The 22,806-nt window shown below is 42.7% G+C and overlaps 1 protein-coding gene across 4 annotated transcripts in view; it reads left to right on the top strand.

Moving 5' to 3' along the window:
- The window catches only part of GRIN2A (glutamate ionotropic receptor NMDA type subunit 2A), a 428,905-nt gene that overhangs the window by 364,447 nt on the left and 41,652 nt on the right, over positions 1-22,806 (top strand). For all 4 annotated transcript variants that reach the window (XM_054668020.2, XM_054668019.1, XM_016928499.4 and 1 more), the window contains 1 exon segment: positions 19,459-19,646. In XM_054668020.2, coding sequence (XP_054523995.1) covers positions 19,459-19,646 — 188 coding nt within the window.

The following is a 22,806-nucleotide window of genomic DNA, read 5'->3' as shown; positions in this document are numbered from 1 at the left end:
AAAAAAAGTCATTCTCCTCCTTTACCACGACCAGCATCTGTAGAAGGTTCCATCCCTCTGGAAGGTTGAAGAAGGTAACCTCATCTGCTCCCGAATTGCTCAGCTTTTGAACATTCCCCCAACACCCTAGAATCCAGCAAGCCTTGACTTAGAACATCCAGAGCATGTGGCTCAGCTGCTGGGTCTCACTGCTCCACCCACACGTTTCAGTAACATCTGCTGCCTAGCAAAGCCACGTGCATGCACACCAGGGTCAGTGAAATTGTGGGTTGTAATTTTCTGGGAGAGTCTTGAACACCAGACGGGCTTTGGATTACTGTCAAGTGACAGTCCCAGCTGGGTTTGAGTCTGGACTCGAGCATTAGCTAGCTGTGTCCTGGGACGAGTCACGTCACCTCTCCAAGTCACTTTCTAGTTTCCACATCTAAGAAGTGAAATGGTTGAATTCTTTGATCTCTAAACTAGTTCATGAGATTCTTTTATCTGTGTCAAACACTTATGAAGACTCAGACAAACCACATATACAAATAACTGTCAGTTTTGCAGAAAGGATTTAGAATCATGCCCCAAAACTGGGTGCCTCCAAGCCTGGCCAATGGACCAACTGTACCTGAATCACATGATTACCTGTCAAAATGCAGATTCCTGGGCCCAGGACAAGGCTTTCTCTCTAGCTATGGAGCCTGTGAATCTTTATTATAATAAGCATCATTCCCCGCAGCACGCCACACCACGTGATTTTGAGACACACGAATATTTGAGAACTACCGTTTTAGAAGTCCAACACACTATTCACTGTGCAACAGAGCTGAGAACTACTATTTTAAAGGAGTTGAAGAAACACATTTTATTGGGATAGGCATATACAGAGTAGACAAGCCAAATGCTTGTCTTTGGAATCCCTAATTTTTTGAAGAAAGGCATAGGCAGAGAAAAACTTGAAAGCTAAGTTTTACTGTTTATTGAAATTCATAATAAATGGAGATAAAGAAATTATCAGACAAATCAGTGAGAAAAAAGGGTTTGATGTGTAAACATCAACAGAGACGGGATTTTTCAGGCACAGATCTGTTGTGCCTTGTGGGACTCCTGTGAACCAAAGGTGGATGAGCGTCAGTGACCCCAGGTTTCTAGGCTAATGCTTCTCAAGCATAGCCTGAGTCTGAATCAGAATAGGTGCTAATAAAAATGTAGATTGCTGAGCCCCACTGAGCCAGTTGAATGAGAATCTCTGTAAGGAGGGGTCTGAAGATCTGCATGGTTTAACAAGCTCTTCAGGTGACTCCGACATGCCCTAATCAAATTTTAAGAACATCCACTCTAGAAGAGGGAGCTGAAGCTGAAGCGAGTGGAGACAGATTTAGATTTACAAATGCTCAGTCATCAGAAGCTGATGTCCTCCAAGCCATTTTGGCATGGGGGCAAAACTGCAAGCGTCGCACATATGCCAGATTTAAATTAAACAACGTCCCTAGAACTCCGAAGAGCCTAATATTTCAAGACACAGTGGGATAGTTTGTGTTTTTCTTTTAATTGATTTTCATGTACAAGTCTGGGTGTATACATTTATGGAAAAGTCCCAATTTCCTTAGAAGCCTCAGTTTTCAGCTCTCAGGATCCCCAGTCCCCTGTGCGATTTCATTCTCAGCACAATGTTAAAAAACAGGTCTTTGTTGGTTTCCTTTACATGCAGTAGTTAGAAGAATTGGAAGAGAGGATTGTCTTTTTTCCCAGTATTTTTTATTGTGATAAAATATGCATAGAGTAAAATTTGCCATCTTCACATTTTTAAGTGTATAGTTCAGTGGTATTAAATGCATTCATCGCGTGGTACAACCATTACCACCATCTGTCTCCAAAGCTCTTTATCTTGTAAAACTGCAACTCTCTATCCACTAAACAAAAACTCCTCAACCCCCTTTTCCCTAGCCCCTGGCAACCACCATTCTATGTTTTGTCTTTATGATTTTGACTGCTCTAAGTACCTCATCTAAGTGGAATCATATGGTATTTGTCTTTTTGTGACTAGCTTATTTCACTTACCATAATGTTCATCCATGTTTTGGCATGTGCCAAAATTTTATTCCTTTTTAAGGCTAAACAGTATTTCATCGTATTCAGGTACCACATTTTGCTCATCCATTCATCTTTCAATGGACACTTGAGTTGTCTCAGCATTTTAACTATTTTGAATCATGCTTCTGTGAACGTAGATGTGTGAATATATTTTTGAGACTTTGGTTTTTTTTGTTGGTATATATGCAGAAGTGAAATAATTGGATCATATGTCAATTCCATTTTTAATTATTGAGAAACAACCATACTGTTTTCCACAGTCCCATTTGCATTCCCACCAACAGTGCACAAGGGTTCCAATTTCTCCACATCCTTGCCAATACTTGTTGTTTTCTGTTTTTCTAATAGTAGCCATCCCACTGGGTATGAGGTGGTATCTCATTGCAGTTTTGATTTGCATTTCCCTAATGATTAGTGGTATTGAGCGCTTTTTACCTGCTTATTGGGCAATTGTATTTATTGTTTTGAGAGGTGGATATGCAAGTCTTTTGGCCATTTTACATTTGGGTTGTTTGGGTTTTCTTTTTTTTTTTTTTTTTGGTTGTTGTTAGGTTTTAAGAGTTCTCTGTATATTCTGGATATCAATCCCTTATCAGATATACAATTTGCAAATATTTTTTCCTATTCCATGGGTTACCTTTTTATATTCTAGCTATTATATTGATAGTGTCTTTTGATGCACATTTAAAAAAAAATTTAGGGAGTATTTTCTTTTTACCAATAAATATTTTTCTAAAAGGCTTGAGTTGTCCTCAGTGACATGTCTGTAAAAACAAAAGAACAGTGTAGTCCCATCTCCGTGTATGTGTTTGAAATGTCTTCATAGAAAGTTTTGCATTGAAAAACAAATGAGCACTGAATTCCTATCCTAGAGCACAGGTTTGCAAAGCCTGTGGGATTTAGGAATGTACCTTTTTTTTTTTTGAAACGGAGTTTCGCTCTTGTCGCCTGGGCTGGAGTGCAATGGCACAATCTCGGCTCACCACAACCTCTGCCTTCCGGGTTCAAGCGATTCTCCTGCCTCAGCCTTCCCGAGTAGCTGGGATTACAGGTATGCACCACCATGCCCTGTCAATTTTGTATTTTTTAGTAGAGACGGGGTTTCTCCATGTTGGTCAGGCTGGACTCAAATTCCCAACATCAGGTGATCCACCTGCCTTGGCCTCCCAAATTGCTGGGACTACAGGCCTGAGCCACCGCACCCGGCCAAGAAGGTACATTTTTATTAGTGCTTCTAGTGATTCAGATGTAGGTAGTCCATGTCTTTGAGAGGTTAGTTAGTTGACTATTGAGAAATGGAGTTCTGTAGTGACTAAACAGGACAAGGAAGAGGGAGGCTATTTCAGAAGGAGGGTGCAGGATGGGTGGAGATGTGGCAAAATGTGAGTTTAGATTTAGGCATATTAAGTTGGAAGTGCCTTTGGAACACCATCATCATATGTCCAGGCATCTTTGCACTTAATGTGACCTGACAATTAGTGAGCTACAGCCCTGAGCACTTCATATGCCTAATCTCAATTAGTCCTCACAACACCCCTACGATCTGGGTACCATTAATATCCCTTTTAAGAGATGAAGAATGTGAAGCTCAACAATGTTAACCTAATTACCCAATAGGCTATTCAGCTAAGTAACTACATTGCAGAATTAGTAAGTATAGAAGTTAGGCTTACTTCCCCACTTGGAAATGCCACCTAGGCAGTTGGAAATATGGGGTTATGGTTCAGGGGAGAATTGAAAACTGAAGTTAGATATTACATATGTGCATATATGATAGAGTACATATCATATTAATTGATGATCTGAGAACTGATAAAATCACAGCATTATCATTTCTATGCTCAAAAGAAACTGGTTCAGGGATATTGGCATTCCCAAGGCAAAGGTAAACCAGGAGAGTATAAGGGTTGTCACTGAGGTTCAGTTGCTCTGCAGAGCAAATTTTTTCAAAGATGCCATTTGAGCAGGTTTTATTTGCTGTATTTTATCAGTCAAACAGAATCAAACACAAATGGTTCATTTCCAGCTGCTGAATTCGAAAGCGGGCATAGACATCAGGGTTCAGTGAGCTGTTCTAAATGGGGTAGCGTCATCTCCAGAGAAAATCAGATCAACAATGACCTGGTTTCTGAGATCCACCCCCACACTGCAAACAAAGCTCAAAAATAATTGCTTCCACATCATAGAGTTAGAAAGTTTTTTCCTTAATAAAAACTCAAGTAAACACAGACATCTTTTTTTGTGTGTGGGGGGGTGGAGTTCTTGGAATTATTTCCTGGTAAGCTCTATTAAAACAACGTTAAAGGATTTTCAAGGCCACCTATAAAAACTTTTTTTAAAGTAGAAAAAAATGTCTGTGGGGGGCAGGAGTTAAATAAAGTGAGATCATAATTCTTTAAACTCAGAGATGGAAAAAAAAGGTTAAAAAAACAGACTAAAAAGAAATATATCAAAATGTTATCAGAGATGCTGCTAGGTGATTGGGATGATGGACTTTACATCCTTTTACATTTAACAAATTTTCAGCAACACAGTATTACTTGCAATAGCTAGAAAAAAGTTTCTTCTGACTATAATTCTCTATTTTTTCCTGCATTTCATTCTTGTATTGTCAACGCATATATACAATTCATACACGTTGAGTCAGTGCATATGCAAATTTGTTTTGCTTTTCTCAAAGTAGACAGTTCTGTTGTTTAGTTTCCACATTTAAGGATCAGGTGATAATTTCATTGAGCTAGAGGAATATTAATTAATTTAGTTTTTACTGCTTTGTGTTTTCATCATGCCTTAACTAGCACTGAAGGGTACCACAAGAAATAGTTATTTTTGAAAAGGTTGCTGATACGGTTGTTACAGGACAGCTTGTGGAGAATGTCGTCCTGTAGCATCACTCACACTTCTGTACGATGAAGAGCATTGCTTTGTTCTGTTTGAGGCACGCTTTGATCTTGTTGACAACACAATTCTTATAACAACTTATGGTTTTCTTTTTGCTTGGATTACCGCACAATTCAGAGCTTAATGCATGATTCTTCTTTCATAATTGTGGAGCCTTTGGCCTGAAAATCTGTTTACTGACTTTCCCTAAGACTGAGCTACTATTCCACTTCTGAATTCACTTAACTCCAATTGCTTTATCCATATGTGTAAACCTTATTCTATTACAGTGAGTGTGAGCTACCTGAATTGCTTTGGACACAAAGCAATTCTTTGTTTTTAAAATTTTTTTAGTGTTTGTTTTTATTTATTTTATTGTTTATTTCCTTTTTCTTTCTTTCTTTTTTGTTTTTGTTTTGAGACAGAGTCTCGCTCTGTCGCCCAGACTGGAGTGCAGTGGTATTATCTCAGCTCAGTGCAACCTCCATCTCCGAGGTTTAAGTGATTCTCATGCTGCAGCCTCCCAAGTAGTGGGATTACAGGGGTGCACCACCACACCTGGTTAATTTTTGTATTTTTAGGAGAGACGGGCTTTCGCCATGTTGGCCAGGCTGGTCTTGAACTCCTGGCCTCAGGTGATCCTCCCACCTCGGCCTCCCGAAGTGCTGGGATTACAGGCGTGAGTTACCGTGACCGGCCTAAGTGAGGCATTTCTAACTAACAGATTCCATTTATTGGGAGCTTACCTGAGTGCCAGGTACTGTGTTAAATGCTTTGCCTCCATTATCTAATTTAAATATCATGACAAACCTATATGATGGTGACCATCAGGATTTTCATCCACCTTTGAGGAAACAGGCATTGAGAGATTAAGCAGCGTGTCTGGGATCAATCTTACACCAGAGCCCAGGCTTTGAGTCACAATGTAAATAAAATAAAAAATATGACTGTTCTCATAATATTCCACAATTAAGGCCGTTTCTAATTGCCCACCATTATGCAAAACCTAGTACCAATTTCGTCATATTTTTACTTCAAAAGTTCTCTTTTTTTCTTTAAAATCTTTACTACTGTTTCAAAAGGGGCAATGTTTCTTCTTCCATTGAGATGAGGAAAATAAATGAATGCGTGGAGCAAGAGGGTGGAGGAAATGAATTTCTTCTATTCGAGCCAAGCCACAGGAAGCACATGGTCAGAAAATTCCTCCTGGGGAAGAACTGTGAAGAAGCAGGAACTCCCTGGCAGGTTCTATATCCTTAGGGATCACCTCTTGTTTGTTTTTGTTTGTTTTTTGAGACAGAGCCTCACTCTGTCACCAGGGCTGGAGTGCAGTCACGATATCTTGGCTAACTGCAACCTCCATCTGCAGGGTTCAAGTGATTCTCGTGCCTCAGCATCCCGAGTACCGGGACCACAGATGTGCACCACCATGTCTGGCTAATTTTTGCACTTTTAGTAGAGACAGGGTTTTGCCACGTTGTACCAGGCTGGTCTCAAACTCCTGACCTCAAGTGATCCGCCTGTCTCGGCCTCCCAAAGTGTTGGAATTACAGGCATGAGCCACCACACCTGGTCCACCTCTTGTTATTGCTTGCTGAACTCACATGGGAACTTCAAACATGTGACCTCATTTCCTCCTGATTCAACTCTGCCAGATAATCATTTTCTCCATTTTATAGAGGAAGACACTGAAGTTCAGGCAGAAGCCACAGCTCGTCTGAAGGTTAACATCTAGTGAGTAGCAGTGCCAGCATTCAGTTGAAGACCCAACATCTTTTCTGACCCATGATGTTGTGCTAACCCTCTGCTTGTCCTGAGAAGGGAACAGCTCTGGCAAGGGTTGTACCTATCTGTTACAAGGTCGTGGGGTTAGGAGATGCGAAGTTGCTCTCACCCATGAAGCATCACAGGTTTGGAATAGCTCAGCTTCCTTTCTCCCCACAGTAAAATTATAAACACATCTCCACTGACCCAGGTGCTAAAAAGGTCATGGTGTTAATGTGTCAGCCCTGTGTGTTCTCTTGCTGCAGGGAGAAGTGAGTTTTCCTGGCACTGGGCTCACTCAGACCATGGAAAGCCTCTAACACAGGTTAGGAGACACTGTTTACACCCCATGGAAAGTGCCCGGGGCCAACCCCAGACAGCTGCCTCTCCCAAAGCAAGCCCCACCTCCTTCCTCCCATAGAGAAATGCAGGTGGAGGAGTGATAGGAACTCAGGTACTGCACCTTCAGGTGTCCCCAGTGAAGTAGTTTCCTAGAGTGGCCATAACAAATAACCACAAGCATGGTGGGTTGCAACAACAGAATTTTATTCTCTCAGTTCTGGGGGCCAGAGTCCAAAATCAAGGTGTTAGCAGGGCCTTGCTCCCTCTGAAGGCTCTAAGTGAGGGCCATTCTTTGCCTCCTCCAGTTTCTGATGCCTCCAGGTGTTTCTTGGCTTGTGGCTGCATCTCTCCAATCTCTGCCTCCATCTCCAGGTGACCTTCTTCCCTTGGTATGTCTCCTCTTCTTCTAAGGACTCCAGCCGTTGGAGTTAGGACCCACCCTAAATCCAGGATGACTTTATCTCAAGATCCTTAAACAATTATATCTGCAAAGACATGATTTTCAAATAAGGGCATACTCTGATGTCCCAGGTGGACATGAATTTGGAGGTATACTCACCTAGGCTGTAGTGTGGTTTTCCCAACGTCACCTCCTGATAGGTATCCGACATCAGTGCTACCAGTGGAGGCTGTCCTCAGGTGTCTTGGGGACCAGGGGGAGAGGCCATGCTGCCCAGTACTTTATCTGGGTGTGCTGTGGGGAGTGGTGGTGTATTCCACAGGGATGCACAGCACACAGGTATGCAAAGTGGATTCTTGCGTGTGAACTCCCACCATCAGGTGGTAATTGTGCTGGCCGATTTCCCATACCTTCCCTATCCCCTGCCTCCTGGTCTCAGTTGTTTAGGTAGCCCTCACTCCATGCCAGGAAGTTTTTCTTTTTGAGACAGAGTCTGGTTCATTCACCCAGGCTGGAGTGCAACGGCGCGATCTCGGCCCACTGCAATCTCTACCTCCCAGGATCAAGTGATTCTCCTGCCTCAGCCTCCAGAGTAGCTGGGATTACAGGTGTGTGCCACCATGTCCAGCTAATTTTTGTACTTTTAGTAGAGATGGGGTTTCACCATCTTGGCCAGACTGGTCTCGAACTCCCGACCTCAGGGGATCCACCCTCCTCAGCCTCCCAAAGTGTTGGGATTACCGGCATGAGCCACCACACCCGGCCCCAGCAGCTTTTATGAGTGTATTACCTGTAACTCTTAGTTTAATCTTCACAGCTTCTCTGGGAGGTTGGCATGCCCAGCATCTCCACTATACAGACAGCTTAAGTCATGACGCAGGCACAGTGCTGGTAAGCTTCAGAGCTGGGATTTGAACTGGCTCTAGGAGCTATGCCCTTAACCATTATGCTATATTGCTTCTCATTAAAAAATGTATCCTCATTGTAAAAAAAAAAAAAAATGAAAATACAGATAAGGAAGCATTCCTTTGGCTTGGCATCTCAATGCCAATCTGTTGTCTGTTTGATGTACGTTCCATTTCTCCAAGACTTTTATTATATGCATTTGCATATGTTTTTGTTTTTCTGAGACAGAGTCTTGCTCTGTTGCCCAGGCTGGAGTGCAGTGGTACGATCTTGGCTCACTGCAACCTCTGCCTCCCAGGTTCAAGTGATTCTCCTGCCTCAGCCACCAGAGTAGCTGGGTTTACAGGCTACTACAGGGGTGCGCCATGACGCCCAGCTGACTTTTGTATTTTTAATAGAGATGGGGTTTCACCATGTTGCCCAGGCTGATCTCAAACTCCTAACTTTCAGTAATCCACCCACTTCGGCCTCCCAAAGTGCTGGGATTACAGGAGTGAGCCACCGTGCCTGGTCTGCATTTGTATATATTAATACGTCCACACCGAATAAAATTTTATTCTGTGGAATGCTATCAAACTCTATGCAGTATGTCACAGTTTGGTTTTCAGTGAACGATATGTTTTGGAGAGCTTTCCATTTTTTGCCTTCATTCTCTTTGACTGCTGGAAAGAATTCTATGATATGCATGCATCAGAGTATTTTTAAGCATTTTCTTCTCACTAGAGTTTTTTTGGTGGGGTGGGATGAGGGCTATCAGTCATATGGCTGTGTTAAGGATCGTTGGGGAGTCCTCTGTGTACCTCTACAAGTGGTTTTCTAGGAATGAAACCAGGACATAGAATTTCTGGGTGGAAGTATTTATATTTTCTTGAAGCCTTCAAACTTACGTAGTCAATTTATTTGATTTGCTTATTTTTATATTTTCTGAGTGGCCTCTTGGTGCAGAGAGTGGATTTTGGGGTAAGAAACGCCTACTTTAATATTCTGTCTCTAATACCAGCTGTGTGACCTTTGGCAAATTAAATAACCTCTCTCAGCCTGTTTCCCACATGTGTAAAATCCTATTTCCTGGAATTCCTCTGCGAAATAACCAAGTTGACTTATGGAAAGTACCCTGCATTCTATCTAACACATAATAGCATTTTCACAAATCTCGATGTTTTTCGGAATCTCTCTTTCACTCTCATGTTTTCTGGCCCCTGAGAGTCCCTGTCTTTCAGTCCTCCTGTGTGACAAGCTCCGCGATGTTGTCACTACTAACAGTATGATGGGGTGCTTAAAGGATAAGCATCCTGGATTCGAATTCCCACTCCAGTGACATCCAGTGTTGGGACCTTGGACAAGTTATTAACATCTTAGACTCCAGTATTCCACTTTTATAAAATTATACTAATTGTGCTGCCTTCACTTAGAAATGCACTGTAAAGATTAAATGAGATATTCTGGCAAAGAGTGCAGTGTCCAGCACATAGTAAATGTTCAAGAAAAGTCTGAACAAAGAAAACCTTTTTGAGCCATCTTTCTAATATTATGAAAACGCTATGCTTCGTGAAATCTGCAGCAGAATGGTTAGGTCTGACCTCAACCCTTGAAAAGTACAATCTAAGAAGCTCTATAAAGAGTAGCATTCCAGAAAGAACCAATACTGTTCCTATGTCAGAGCATGAGTTGTGGTGAAGAAAATACAGCATTGCATAGTGCTTTGCAATTCACCAAATTTATGGCTGTGACTTCATTCAACCAGTGCATAAAGATAGGAGACAGATTATGTTTTCCTTCCTGTCAGATGGGGAAATCAAGGCTTAGAGAAATATTTAGACTTTCCCAACTTTCCACAAAGTACGCAGAGCCAGTTCTCTGACCCTGCATCCCAGCTGAGGCCTTGCACTGGGGGAGCTCGGCAATGGTGTCCTGAAGGCACACTGCTTTGGTGAGTGACAGACCGGTCTGGAAAAATTGGGCAGAGATCTCTGGGCCTCAGTGTCCTCATCTGAAAAATGAAGAGACTGGATTACATACTGTCTCAACTCCTTGGGTATAGTCAGTTTGGGTCCAACGTTACATTTAACAGAAACAAAGTACTTACAGCTAGATGGACAATCATTTCAATCCTTCCCTATCTTTGAAATTAGCAGTCAATAGACAAAGTGGGTACATTCATCTCTTGGGTATTCTTTCTCTTTCTCTCTCTCTCTGTCTCTGTCTCTCTTTCTCTCTGTCTCTCCTCTCTCTCCCTTCCTCCCTCCCTCTCTCCCTCCCCCTCTCCCTCCCTCTCCCCCTCCCCCCTCTCTCCCCCCACTTTTCCCCCTCTCCCTCCCCCTCCCCCCTCCCTCCCTCTCTCCCCCCACTTTTTCCCCCTCTCTCTCTCCATCTCCCTCTCTATTAGTCCATTTTCACACTGCTGATAAAGACATACCCGAGACTGGATAATTTATAAGGAAAAAGATGTTTAATGGACTCACAGTTCCATGTGGCTGGGGAGGCCTCACAATCATGGTGGAAGGTGAAAGGCATGTCTTACATGGTGGCAGGCAAGAGAGAATGAGAACCAAGTAAAAGGGGAAAACTCTTCTAAAACAATCATATCTCACGAGACTTATTCACTACCACAAGAACCTTATGGGGGAAACTGCCCCCATGATTCATTTATCCCCCACTGGGTCCCTCCCACAACAGGTGGGAATTATGAGAGCTACAATTCAAGATGAGATTTGGCTGGGCACACAGACAAACCATATCACTGTCCTCACTCCTTCCCCGTTACCTTCTTCTATCCTCTTTTTCTCTCTTTCTTTCCCCCCTTTTTTCTCTTAGTTTCTTGCAATTAATATATCTCACTTTTTATTCTCTCCCTCTCTGTACCTTACTAACATCTCTTTCTCCTTCTCTGTTTCTCTTCCTCACTTTCTCTTTCTTATCGTTTTTCTCTCTTTCTGTCTCCGTCTTCGTGTTTTGCTTGGTACCTCCTTCCATCTGGATCTCTTCCTCCTCCCTAGTTCTCTTCCTCTCTTCTATCCTCTCCCCTTCTCTGCTTCTCTCTGCCTCTGTCTTACAAAATCACTCAGCATTTATTATCAGCTAAAAAAATAAATATTAACCATCCATCTTTTTTGCCCAATTCACAGTGAATATTATTGGTAAAAAATAAGCCACACAAAATAAACTGACAAGAGCTGAAAGCACACAGGGTGAAATTTGGTATTGACTAAAAATCCATAGATGACTCAAATCTTCTTAGCTAATTTTGGATCTCTGTACAATTTTGACCCAGGAGAAATGGACTTGGTGGAAATAATAACCACAAAAGAAAACTCAGAATGGCAGAAGTTATAAATTAGTAAAATTTGTTGTGGTCCAAATCCTGATCGATGAAGCAAATATTTATAAAATTTAAACACAAAAGAATTGACCCCAGTAAAAATGTTTCCAAAAAAATTGGAAACAATTTAACTATGCTATGCAAGACATCGATCGAGGAATTAAATTAGCTTAAGGGAGTTTGCTTTGAAAAATGCTTCCTTTGTGAAAATTCATCAATGTTGGTATAACTCTGACTTTAGAGTTTGTATTCACAAACCCAGAATCAAAATGTGATTCTAGGCCATTTTCCCAAAGCCAGTTTTAGACCATTCTGTGCTGATGGCAGGTAGTCCCTGTATAGGTTGAGTGTCTCTTGCCCAAGTAAACAATTTCAAAGCTTGTCATGCCTCAGTGGTGCCATTTCTGGGGATCATGAATGCCCTTCCCTGATGGGTACCTGGTGGTGATCCACACCTCCACTGCTTCTCTGCATAATGATACCACCACTGCCAGATAATCTCCTAAATCCCACCAGCATCTGCAATTACAAGCAAAACACCTTCACTTCCATTTTAATCCATCCAACAGCCAGCCCTGTAATAAGATATTATTTCCCATCTTACAGATCAGAATACTGAAGCTCAGAGAGGTCCCATGACCGGGCTTCACTCATGGAGCTGGTGAAGATAAATCTGAATTGTGTTCCCTGTTCCACAGTTGCCCAAACATGCCAACTGACCTCAAGTGCTAATGTGTTCCTCTTCCTGGCAAGGGTTTGGTTTGATCTGAAAAAAATACATTCAGTTATCATCAAAGAGATGTTTTAATTTTCAGTAACACACACACACACTCGTGTGCACATGCTGGTTTCATTAATTCATCAAGACAAGCAGTGTCTTGTTAAAGGCTTCTTGAATGTTAATGAATGAATAATTAACTTTAACTATATAATTAGCCTTTAAATGTGCTGAGACCCCCAGAGAGCATCTGCAAACATGCATAAGAAGATGATGAGCTAAAACCGGAAACTTTTGATTAGGAAATGTCAAGCCGCTTGATAATACAAGTTCCCATCCCTAATGTGTCCATGCCTCTACTGTGGGGTATAGTCCTCCCCAGGGTAGGGACAATTAGATTTGCCAGTAAACAGTCTTGGGGCTAGGATTGGACTTTCAAGGCCATTGTGCAGGTATAAGAGAGACCCACTGACTAAAGGAATGGGGTCAGATCTACACACTTGTGAAAGCTGTAGCAGCTCTTGAGAGCTGTCAATAAGGATGGCAGGAAACCACTAGGTTAAAGTAGCATGGGGCACATGTGACATCCGTCCTTACCTTGCTTCTTTGCTAATTTACAGAGAGGAGGTCTTATTTCCCCCTCTCGTTCAGAATTACTGTCATTTCTAATCATTTGTGCTCCTTGAGGACTGCCGGTGATGGAGAAGGTAATGGCACCCGCACAGCCACTAAGATGCCTGGCAGGGGGTGAGCCTGTCATGTAGCCAGCATAGCACGGCATTCTTTTGAGCTCCAGCACTGCTCCAGCCCTCATGGTGTGAAGCCAAGGTGTCTTTGGTCTGTCACAGACATTGGAGAAGAGGGATCGCTCCTCTCCAACATCTTCTATAGGGAGTGGATGCAGAAAGGTGGCATGGACCCCAGTGTGTCAGATGGTGTCTCTGTCCTCATCACAGGCAACATCCCACAGTTCTCAGACCTGACCTCTGAACGTCCTCCTGCCCAGTGGGAGAAACACAACCCTGGTACCTGGGTAGGAACTGAGAATGTGGCACAAAGACAATTTCCTCTTCAAAAAAGGAAGAGAACATGCACCAAGCAGAGAAGAGTAAATGGGTTCCCTTAGCTGTGTGTTCTTAACTGGGCTTTCAGTTGGATGCTCTTGGTTCTAAGGAACCAGCCCCTCAGTGGTGTTCCAAGCCAGTGCTGCCAATACCAGGCTGCAGCCTAACACGTCACTCTGAGTCCAGCAGTCGCAGCTCAACCCCTCCAAATGCCATTGGTCCACATCAGACCAGTACTCTGACGATGTCTACTATGGAAATTAAGCACTTGAAATATGGCGGGCTTCCGTTTCAGGTGGCCTTTTTTCTCTTTCTTACCCTCCATCTTCAACAAGAAGCTATGGCCACCTATAACTACATGTCTTCCGATGGACTGGAGTAGACTATGTTAGGGGCAAGAGTTTTCTATGGAGGTAACTGCAGCCCCTTAGATGACTCTGTGGCTGTTGGGAACGAGATAGATGAAGTGGAACAACCCACCACGACTATTGAAACTCCGGCCGCTCTGGCCCCATCCTTGCCTCTTCTGTCAAAACATTTGGCTTATTTATAGCTAAAACCCCCAATCTGAATTTTCTAAGTAATAGAGCTGCCTCCATTTACCCTACAAGTCTTATGGATAGCATGGCTTGGTCACAGTGGTTATGTCAGTGGTCTTTGGTGTCAGACTGCATAGGTTCCAATGCCACTTTTGACACGTATGGGCTGGGTGGTAGTGCTGAGTCACTTTACTGCTCAATGCCTCAGTTTCTCCATCTGACAATGGGGATGGCAGTAGTATGCCCATCCCTGCACAAGGAGAACGACCAAAAAATATAATAATGCATATAAAGTATGCAGAACTGTTTTTCTCCTATAGGATCCATAAAATTGGTGAGCCCCTTTGGCATAAAATCTGAATTTGATTGAATGCATTTATGTGTTTTGAGCATCTGTTATGTTCTGAGCATTGCACACATACTTTACTTATATAATAACACTTTATTCCCAACAGCCCTCTAAGGGAAAATATTGTTGGCTCCATTTTTCTTTCTTGTTTTTTTTTTTTTTTTTGAGATGGAGTTTTGCTCTTGTTGCCCAGGCTGGAGTGCAGGAGTGCAGTGGTGCAATCTCAGCTCACTGCAACTTCTGCCTCCCGGGTTCAATAGATTCGCCTGCCTCAGCCTCCCGAGTAGCTGGAATTATAGTCACGTGCCACCATGCCCAGCTATTTTTTTTGTAATTTTAGTAGAGACGGGGTTTCTCCATGTTGGTCAAGCTGGTCTCAAACTCCCGACCTCAGGTGATCCGCCCACCTCGGCCTCCCAAAGTGCTGGGACTTTAGGCGCTAGCCACCGTGCCCAGCAAGTTGGCTCCATTTTTCATAGGGAAAACTGAGCCTGAGAAATACAGTTGCTTTGCCCAAAGTCCCTGTTGACAAATCTCAGAGATTTAGGGGATTTTTTTTCTTTTTAACAACAGGAACAATTATTTTTTCCAATAGAAAACAGATCAAAAGTAGACTTTTTGGGTCAGAGCAAAAAGGGAGACCCAGAGTCCTGCTCCCTAAGCCTTCCCCTGGCTTGCCACGGAACAGCTAGGGTTGTGCCGCAATAGCCCATAGGCACGTGGGACCCCCTACATTACAATCTAAATTAATGAAATTAAATGAAATTTACAACTCATTTGCACTAAACATATTTCAAGTGCTCAATATCCACAGTAGATGGTGTCAGAGCATTTCCAGCATTGCAGAAAGTTCTACTGGACAGTGTTGTCCTAGAGGGTTTTATAATATAAAGTCTGGAAATATCACCAACAAGCCCCAGGCTGCCTTAGGCTTTCTGAACCTTGTCTGCTCATAGGCAGAATAGAAAAATAATAACAATATCTTGCTACTGGACAGTTGTGAGGCCTCAGTGGGATGATGTCTGTGAAATGCTAAGTATTATTTTATAAAACATCTTGCAGACAATGGCCATCTCTTTTTTTAAAAGTGATTATTAGTGATTCCATTTGTTATTATTTTAATTCATAGTTTGTTCCTGCATCAGTTTGCTCAGGATAATGGTGTGCAGCTCCATTCATGTCTCTGCAAAGGACATGATGTTGTTCTTTGTTATGGCTGCATAGTATCCCATGGTGTATATGTACCACATTTTCTTTATCTAGTCTGTCACTGGTGGGTTTGATTTAGGTTGATGCTGTGTCTTTGCTATTGTGAATAGTGCTGCAGTGAACATATGTGTGCCTGTGTGTTTATAATAGAATGATTTACATTCCTTTGGGTGTATACCCAGTATAGGTCTTTAAGGAATCGCCACACTGCTTTCCACAATGGTTGCACTAATCTACACTCCCACCAACAGTGTATAATCTTTTCTTTTTCTTCACAACCTTGCCAGCATCTGTTATTTTTTGACTTTTTAATAATAGCCCATTCTGACTGGTGTGAGATGGTATCTCAGACAATGACCATCTCTCTGGGAGGGGACTGTGTATGCCCCCAGGATATTTTTAAACACGCAGTTGTCTGTAGCCCATTGTGTGTAGGCCCCAGCTCTCTAGAATCTAGAAACCAGTTCATGTGACCCTACAGTTTCCTTTCTGTGTTGTAATCACTTCAGTTCTGACATGGCCCTAAGATGACAGTCAGGCCATGGAGGGCTGCCCCAATTGTGTGCCTCCATGGCCAGACCCCTCTGACAGCATGACCACCAGCCCACCCCAGTCATGCCAATGTGTAATTGCTTTGGTCAGAGTCAACCACATCTTTTGCAGCTGTCCTGCCTCTGACTTTTCAGCATTGTGCTTTTACAAACTTTGTTCCCAAAGAAAACTTCCTTTATTCCTTGTACTCATATGTCTGTTTGTTGCTTAGCTCAAAAAGGCCTGTCATGAAATATGGTACTGATTTGAAGATGTCTATGCTTGTCCATAAAATACCAACTTAAACTGCTTCTGGACAACTCTTATGTGGTTGCTAGGTACGTGTTTAGATTTCCAACCTAGCGGCACCTCAGTGCACAGTGGCTTAGCAGGATGGGAGAAGGTTTCACCCCATGAATTCCAACAGAGGGCCCTAATGTTTGAATGTGCCCATGTGTACATGTGTGTGTGTACATGTTTATTTTTTGAGGAATGGAGAGACGAGAGTTGGGTGGTACTTAGAAAGTCTAAATAAAACCAAGGTTCTATATCTCCATGGCAACATGGATACGGGAAGTATTGACGTTGCAAGTATCTCAGCTTTATCAAGAGACCAACACCTTCCACGGCCCTAAGTCCTTAGGATACATGTGTTATCCGGAGTTTCAATTTCCCTATGGATAGCCACAGAATGTGACTGTTGGCTCACACAATCTTAGAATACCACAGCTGAACAAGTGTCTCAGCAAGACCACAATGAACACCACCTCTCACAGAGGAGAAACCAGAAATCCAAAAGGAGAAAGTGACTTTCCTGAGGTTGCACCATCATCCTAGCCTAGACTAGAACTCAGGTTCCTTTTACCTACTACTCCAGTGTTCCTGTTACACACCCTACTCCCATTATACACAAGTTACTTTTGACATTGTATAACTCTCCATCCCATATTTCTGCAGGTCTCACTATTGCTGGCTGTTCCTCTTGACTTGCTGTCATCATGCCAAGCTCTAGGTTGCTCTAGGTTACATATGACAGCTCTAGGTTACCATCGCTGTTGCCAATCAGTGCCCAGTTCTCTTCTGCTGCTGCTTGATCTGATTCCCTTTAATACTCTCAGAGCCTAAAACCAAGTATCTGATACCTCTACCTTGAGATCAAAGCTTCAGAGTGTTTCTGTGGATGAGACAAGTCCTACAGTTTTGTGCCACCTCAAACCATTATAGAAACAAAAAAAATTAAAATGAAGAACACGGCTGTAAACCTGCCAAATAGTTTTGTTCCCATAGGGAGTCCTTCGGCAGCTGTCTCTGAAAAGATGCAGTGTTTCACATCCTCTCTTTGCCGTTTTTATTTTTATTTTTTTTTGCTTCACTGTTTTATGTTTTCTTGTTAAAGAAAGGCAATAAAGTTGAGAAAGTGTCATGAAGTTGAGTCATCTCCGATTTAGTTTTCTTACCCATTTTAGAGTTGAGACATTCATCCCTGCATTCCACAGTGATCATTTCAGCCTCGTTAAATAACTTTAACATTTGGAAACAATATCCAGGACTACTGATAGGGACCTAATCATAATTAGCACCTGTAATCCCAGCACTTTGGGAAGCCGAGGTGGGTGGATCACTTGAGGCCAGGAGTTCAAGAGCAGCCTGACCAACCTGGTGAAACCCTGTCTCTACTAAAAATATAAAAATTAGCCGGGAGTGGTGGCAGGCACCTGTAATCCCAGCTATTTGGGAGGCTGAGGCACGAGAATCACTTGAACCTGGGAGGTGGAGGTTGCAGTGAGCTGAGATCGCACCATTGCACTCCAGTCTGGGCAATGGAGTGAGACTCCATCTGAATAATAATAATAATAATAATAATAATATTTAGGCACAGTTGTGCCCTTGGAGAGATTACCTGATGCTTATTTTCTGGGGTAGGCATAGGATTTCTAAGGAAATGATAACATTCCACATTTTGAACTGCATGGTGATTTCAAGGATATATACATATGTAAAAATTCATCAAGCATTTTATTACACATACGTTATACCTCAAAAATAAGTGTATCAAAGAATTTAAAAGTGCTATGTGTATTGACATGGAAATACATTCACTAGGTATGGAATGAGAGAAGAAAGCAATTTGTGAAATAGTTTGTGTGGCATAATAACATTTTCGGGATTAAAACCAGGGTTGGCAAACTACAGCCCGTGGACCCAACTGTTTTCCTAAATAACATTTTATGGGAACACAGCAAAGTTCGTTTGTTTACACATTCTCTATGGCTGCTTTGGCGCTATGTCTTGGTTTCCTAGGGCAGCCATAACAAAGGAATGCAACCTGAGTGGCTTAAACAACAGAAATGACTGTCTCGCAGCTCTGGAGGCTAGATGTCCAAGATCAGGGCATCTGCAGGACCACGCTTCCACCGAAGGCTCCAGGGAGGGATCTGTTCCAGGCCTCTCTCCTGGCTTCTGGTAGTTCCTTGGCTTGCAGCAGCATAACTCCAGTCTTCATATGGCGTTCTCCCTGTGTGCATGTCTGTGTTCAGATTTCTCCTTTTAATAAGGACGGCAGCCACAGTGGATTAGGGGTTCACCCTACTTCTGTATGAATGTTAGGGGTGGACACAGTGCAGCCCATAACACCCTACAACAGCAGAGTTTAATAGCTGCAACAGAGACGGTATGTCCCACAAAGCCTCAACTATTTATTATCTTGTCTTTATAGAAGAAAGTTTGCCAATCTCTGTGTATGCGTGTTTGTGCATACTCACTAAAACATTTGGAAGGCTGTTCACTAACATGTTAACAAAGGCTGAATCTGAGTTATAGAATTACAGGTAGCTTTAATTTTAATTGTATTTTTAATACTTTTCTATATGATTTGGATTTTTAAAAATTCTGCAATAATTTCTGTATGATAAATAAGCAGCACACGTATTTCTTTTGGGAGGAAAAAATATTCCTATTTAGTTCCTTTCCCCTTCATACACACTACCACCAAATTCTTCTGCCCCTTAGTGGTTTATTTTGTTCTGATGCAAACCTTTCTAAATAGGGCACTGTTCTCCACCATTGGGAGTGTTAAGGACAAACACTTAGCAAACCAGCAAACTCAACTGTTTACTCACTTGGGTATATGGATCCTTCATGTCTTTATTTAGCTGCCTCTTGTAAGTTGGAGAGAAAAGGTTCTGGCTTTTATCTCCTCATTAAAAATAGATCCTTTTATGACGAGGGGATGGAGAGGCCATGAGTCATCATCACCAGCATGAAAGAAAGTGTGTGATGCTTTCAGGATCAGGCCTCAGGAGCTGGACCCCGAGGTGGTACCTGGCCACCCCTATGACCCCCTGGTTTCTTGTCATTTCAGGAAGCTGGACGCTTTCATCTACGATGCCGCAGTCTTGAATTACAAGGCTGGGAGGGATGAAGGCTGCAAGCTGGTGACCATCGGGAGTGGGTACATCTTTGCCACCACCGGTTATGGAATTGCCCTTCAGAAAGGCTCTCCTTGGAAGAGGCAGATTGACCTGGCCTTGCTTCAGTTTGTGGGTGATGGTAAGACCCCGGGTGACCCCTTTCTTTAGGGGGACTTGAGACCCTCACACTCGCTTTGTTTGCTCCTGGGCTTCCCAGTGGATCTTTGCATGATGAGTTTGCTCCCTAAAAATATTTACTGAGTTCCTGTCACATGAAACCATGGTTCTTTAGGTTGCTTATAATGGAAAGCAATTCTAGATAACTAAATTTAACAAACAAAAGTATTCTAAGGATACAGTCTCTCTCAGGGGATTTAGGAAAGAGTTAAATAGGTTTAGAAAAAGACAAGAGCCAGGACAGTCCTGGTGCCTTAAGTGGGAATTTATAGGTCTTCTGTCTAGGGCAGTGGTTCTCAAAGGGTGAAGGGCAATTTTGTCCCCCAGGTGACATTTGGCAATGCCTGGAGACACATTCAGTGATCACGGCTGGGAATCTGCTTGCTGATCTAATGGGTAGAGGCCAGGGCCAGAAGATGCAGGAAAACACCTTACAGGGTCCAGGACAGCCCCCTACATCACAAAACACAAAATTATCCAACCTCACATGTTGGTAGGCTGTGGTTGAGAAACGCTGCTGTACAAAATTACATAACTAGGCTGTAATCAGTCCCAATTTCACTCCAGAGAAAGGATTTCTGATGCATTTTGAGGTCAAAGACTCTTTCCTAGACTTATCAGGCATGACTCACGGTGGAGTCATGTTGTACCAACATGGCAACTCATGTTCTTATCCCGTGGAGGAATGAAGGAAAGGCAATCTCTATTGCAGTCTAATGAGACTGTGGCATTTATAGAACTATACAGCCGCTTGGGCCAGCTGTGTCACCAGAAGCATTTCCTCCTGTCTGCCCTTTCTACTTCATAGCTGGTGATCTCACTATAGCCCGGGGTTTCCTGGCATGGCCTCTAGAGGCTGGCCATGGCTTAGAATGGCAGGTTGGTTTCCTTTCAATTGCTAACACTGAGGAAATAGGAAAAGCAAAGTCAGCTCAGACAGCAGGTTAACACCAAAAATGAGCTCGGTATGAGGATGATAGAAAGGCTCACGCCAGAGGGCAGAAGCCCCGTTCAAATAGTGCAGGCTGTATTGAGAGATGATTACAGAATGTGTTATGCCAGGCTACAGGTGGGAGAGAAAAATCTAGTTGCCACTACAGTGAAATGCAATATCAAAATAGGCAGAGGTTAGCTAGTGCATAGGGTTGGTGTGAATTCGAATGAAGGGCACAATTACTTGTGGCTTCTTATCTTCTTTCTATTCACAGAGTTAAATCCTAGATTCTCACAGTGCCATCAGGCATTCTAAATGTGTTTTATATTTAACTCCCAAATGAGAACATGTGAGTCTTTGAATTCTCCATAGGGCATTTGTACCTTCCTCAGATCACTGGCCATGTTCTCTGCTGTGTAATAATGATTTGTGGCTGTGTTGGTCAGCTTTTTGCTGTGAGATCTTAGAGGCGTACAACAGTAAGCATTTATTTTCCTCATGGTAGTGCAGGTTGAGTGGAGAAGCTCTGCCTGGGGTGGGGATAGTGCCTCTGCTTCCTGCCACAAGCGTACGAATCAGTGGTGTGGTCTCTGCTTCACACGTGTTTCTGCTGTGTCTCGGGCTGAAAAGGTAGCAGCTACCTGGGGAAGCTCTTTTACTGGCCATGGCAGAAGCACAGAAAGGAACGCCTAGCTGCACGTGCACATTTCAAGCCACTGCTTGGTCACGTTCACGTATGCTAACATCCTTCTGTCCAAAGCAAGTCAGGTGGCCAAGTTCATGGTCAAGGGATTGCAGGTATACTCTGCCTTTCATGAGATAGGTCTTGAAGTTTTATGGCAAAAGTGTGGACACTGAGAGTATGCTGAAGAATTGGGGGCAAATGTTTTGCCTATCACAGGGGTGGATAATCACCCTTACAGGGGATGAACTATTCAGTAAACAGGAGTCTTATTTCCAGCATTACAACAAAACACTGAACATCACAGGTAAATTGGTCAATAAAGGTTTGAATGAATAAATACGTGTATGGATGAATGATTGATGTTAAGATGTATTTCATTTGGCAGGAAACTTTTAAATGTGATAGGTATCTGTCAAATAAGTGAGTTCTAACTCTAGCCCCACCCACCATTGGTGTCACTCTCGAAGCATCTATTATAAAACAGCTAACATATTTAGGGACTTGGGTATGTCAATCATCATACTGGATGCATTACATACGTTCCTCAATGTAACCTTCGTAACCTTATGAGGTTAAATGTTGCTTATTCCCACTTTACAGAGGAGGAAATTGAATCTCAGAGGGCAAATCCCCTAGCTAGTAAGTGGCAAAGCTTCTACTTCAGGGACCTTACTCTGGAAGGGGGCCAATTAGGGAAGACTGTTGTTATATTTAATTCTCTAAGTTATCTATCAAAGATGACTAAACTCTTGAGATGTATAAATCCTTTAGGAAGGAGTAATTTAGTGCACATCTGAACTAAATCTACTGTCCCATTTACAAATACTTCTATGAAAGAAGTGATCTTTTTTAGCCTCGGTTTATTCATCTGTGAAAGGGTACAGAAATAATTACCTAATAAGGCTGGTGTGAAGATGAAATGGGAGAATACATGTAAAGTGCATAGCTTAGCTTAGCATAGACCCTGTAACATACAAGTGATTCAATAAATGTTAGCCGTCACCATTGTAGTTACAGAAGAGGGGTCCCGATGCAGACCTCAAGAGAGGGTTCTTGGATCTCATGCAAGAAAGAATTCAGGGCAAGTCCATGGAGTAAAGTCAAAGCAAGTTTATTAAGAAAGTTAAGGAATAAAAGAATGGCTACTCCATAGACAGAGCAGACCCAAGGCTGGGTTATTTCTTGATGATATGCTAAACACGGGGTGGATTATTCATGCCTCCCTTTTTTAGACCATACAGGGTAACTTCCTGATGTTGCCATGGCATTTGTAAACTGTCATGGCGCTGGTGGGAGTGTAGCAGTGGGGACGACCAGAGATCCCTCTCATGGCCATCTTGGTTTTGTTGGGTTTTGGCCAGCTTCTTTACTGCAACCTGTTTTGTCTCTCAGCATGGTCTTTATGATCTATATCTTGTGCCCACCTCCTATCTCATCTTGTGACTTAGAATGCCTTAAGCCATTTACGAATGCAGCCCAGTAGGTCTCAGCCTCATTTTACCC

The sequence above is a fragment of the Pan troglodytes genome, chromosome 18 (assembly GCF_028858775.2).
Source record: "Pan troglodytes isolate AG18354 chromosome 18, NHGRI_mPanTro3-v2.0_pri, whole genome shotgun sequence".
Classification (NCBI taxonomy): domain Eukaryota; kingdom Metazoa; phylum Chordata; class Mammalia; order Primates; family Hominidae; genus Pan; species Pan troglodytes.
Note: the sequence above shows the minus strand (reverse complement) of the source record. Positions and strands in the feature narration are given on the sequence as shown.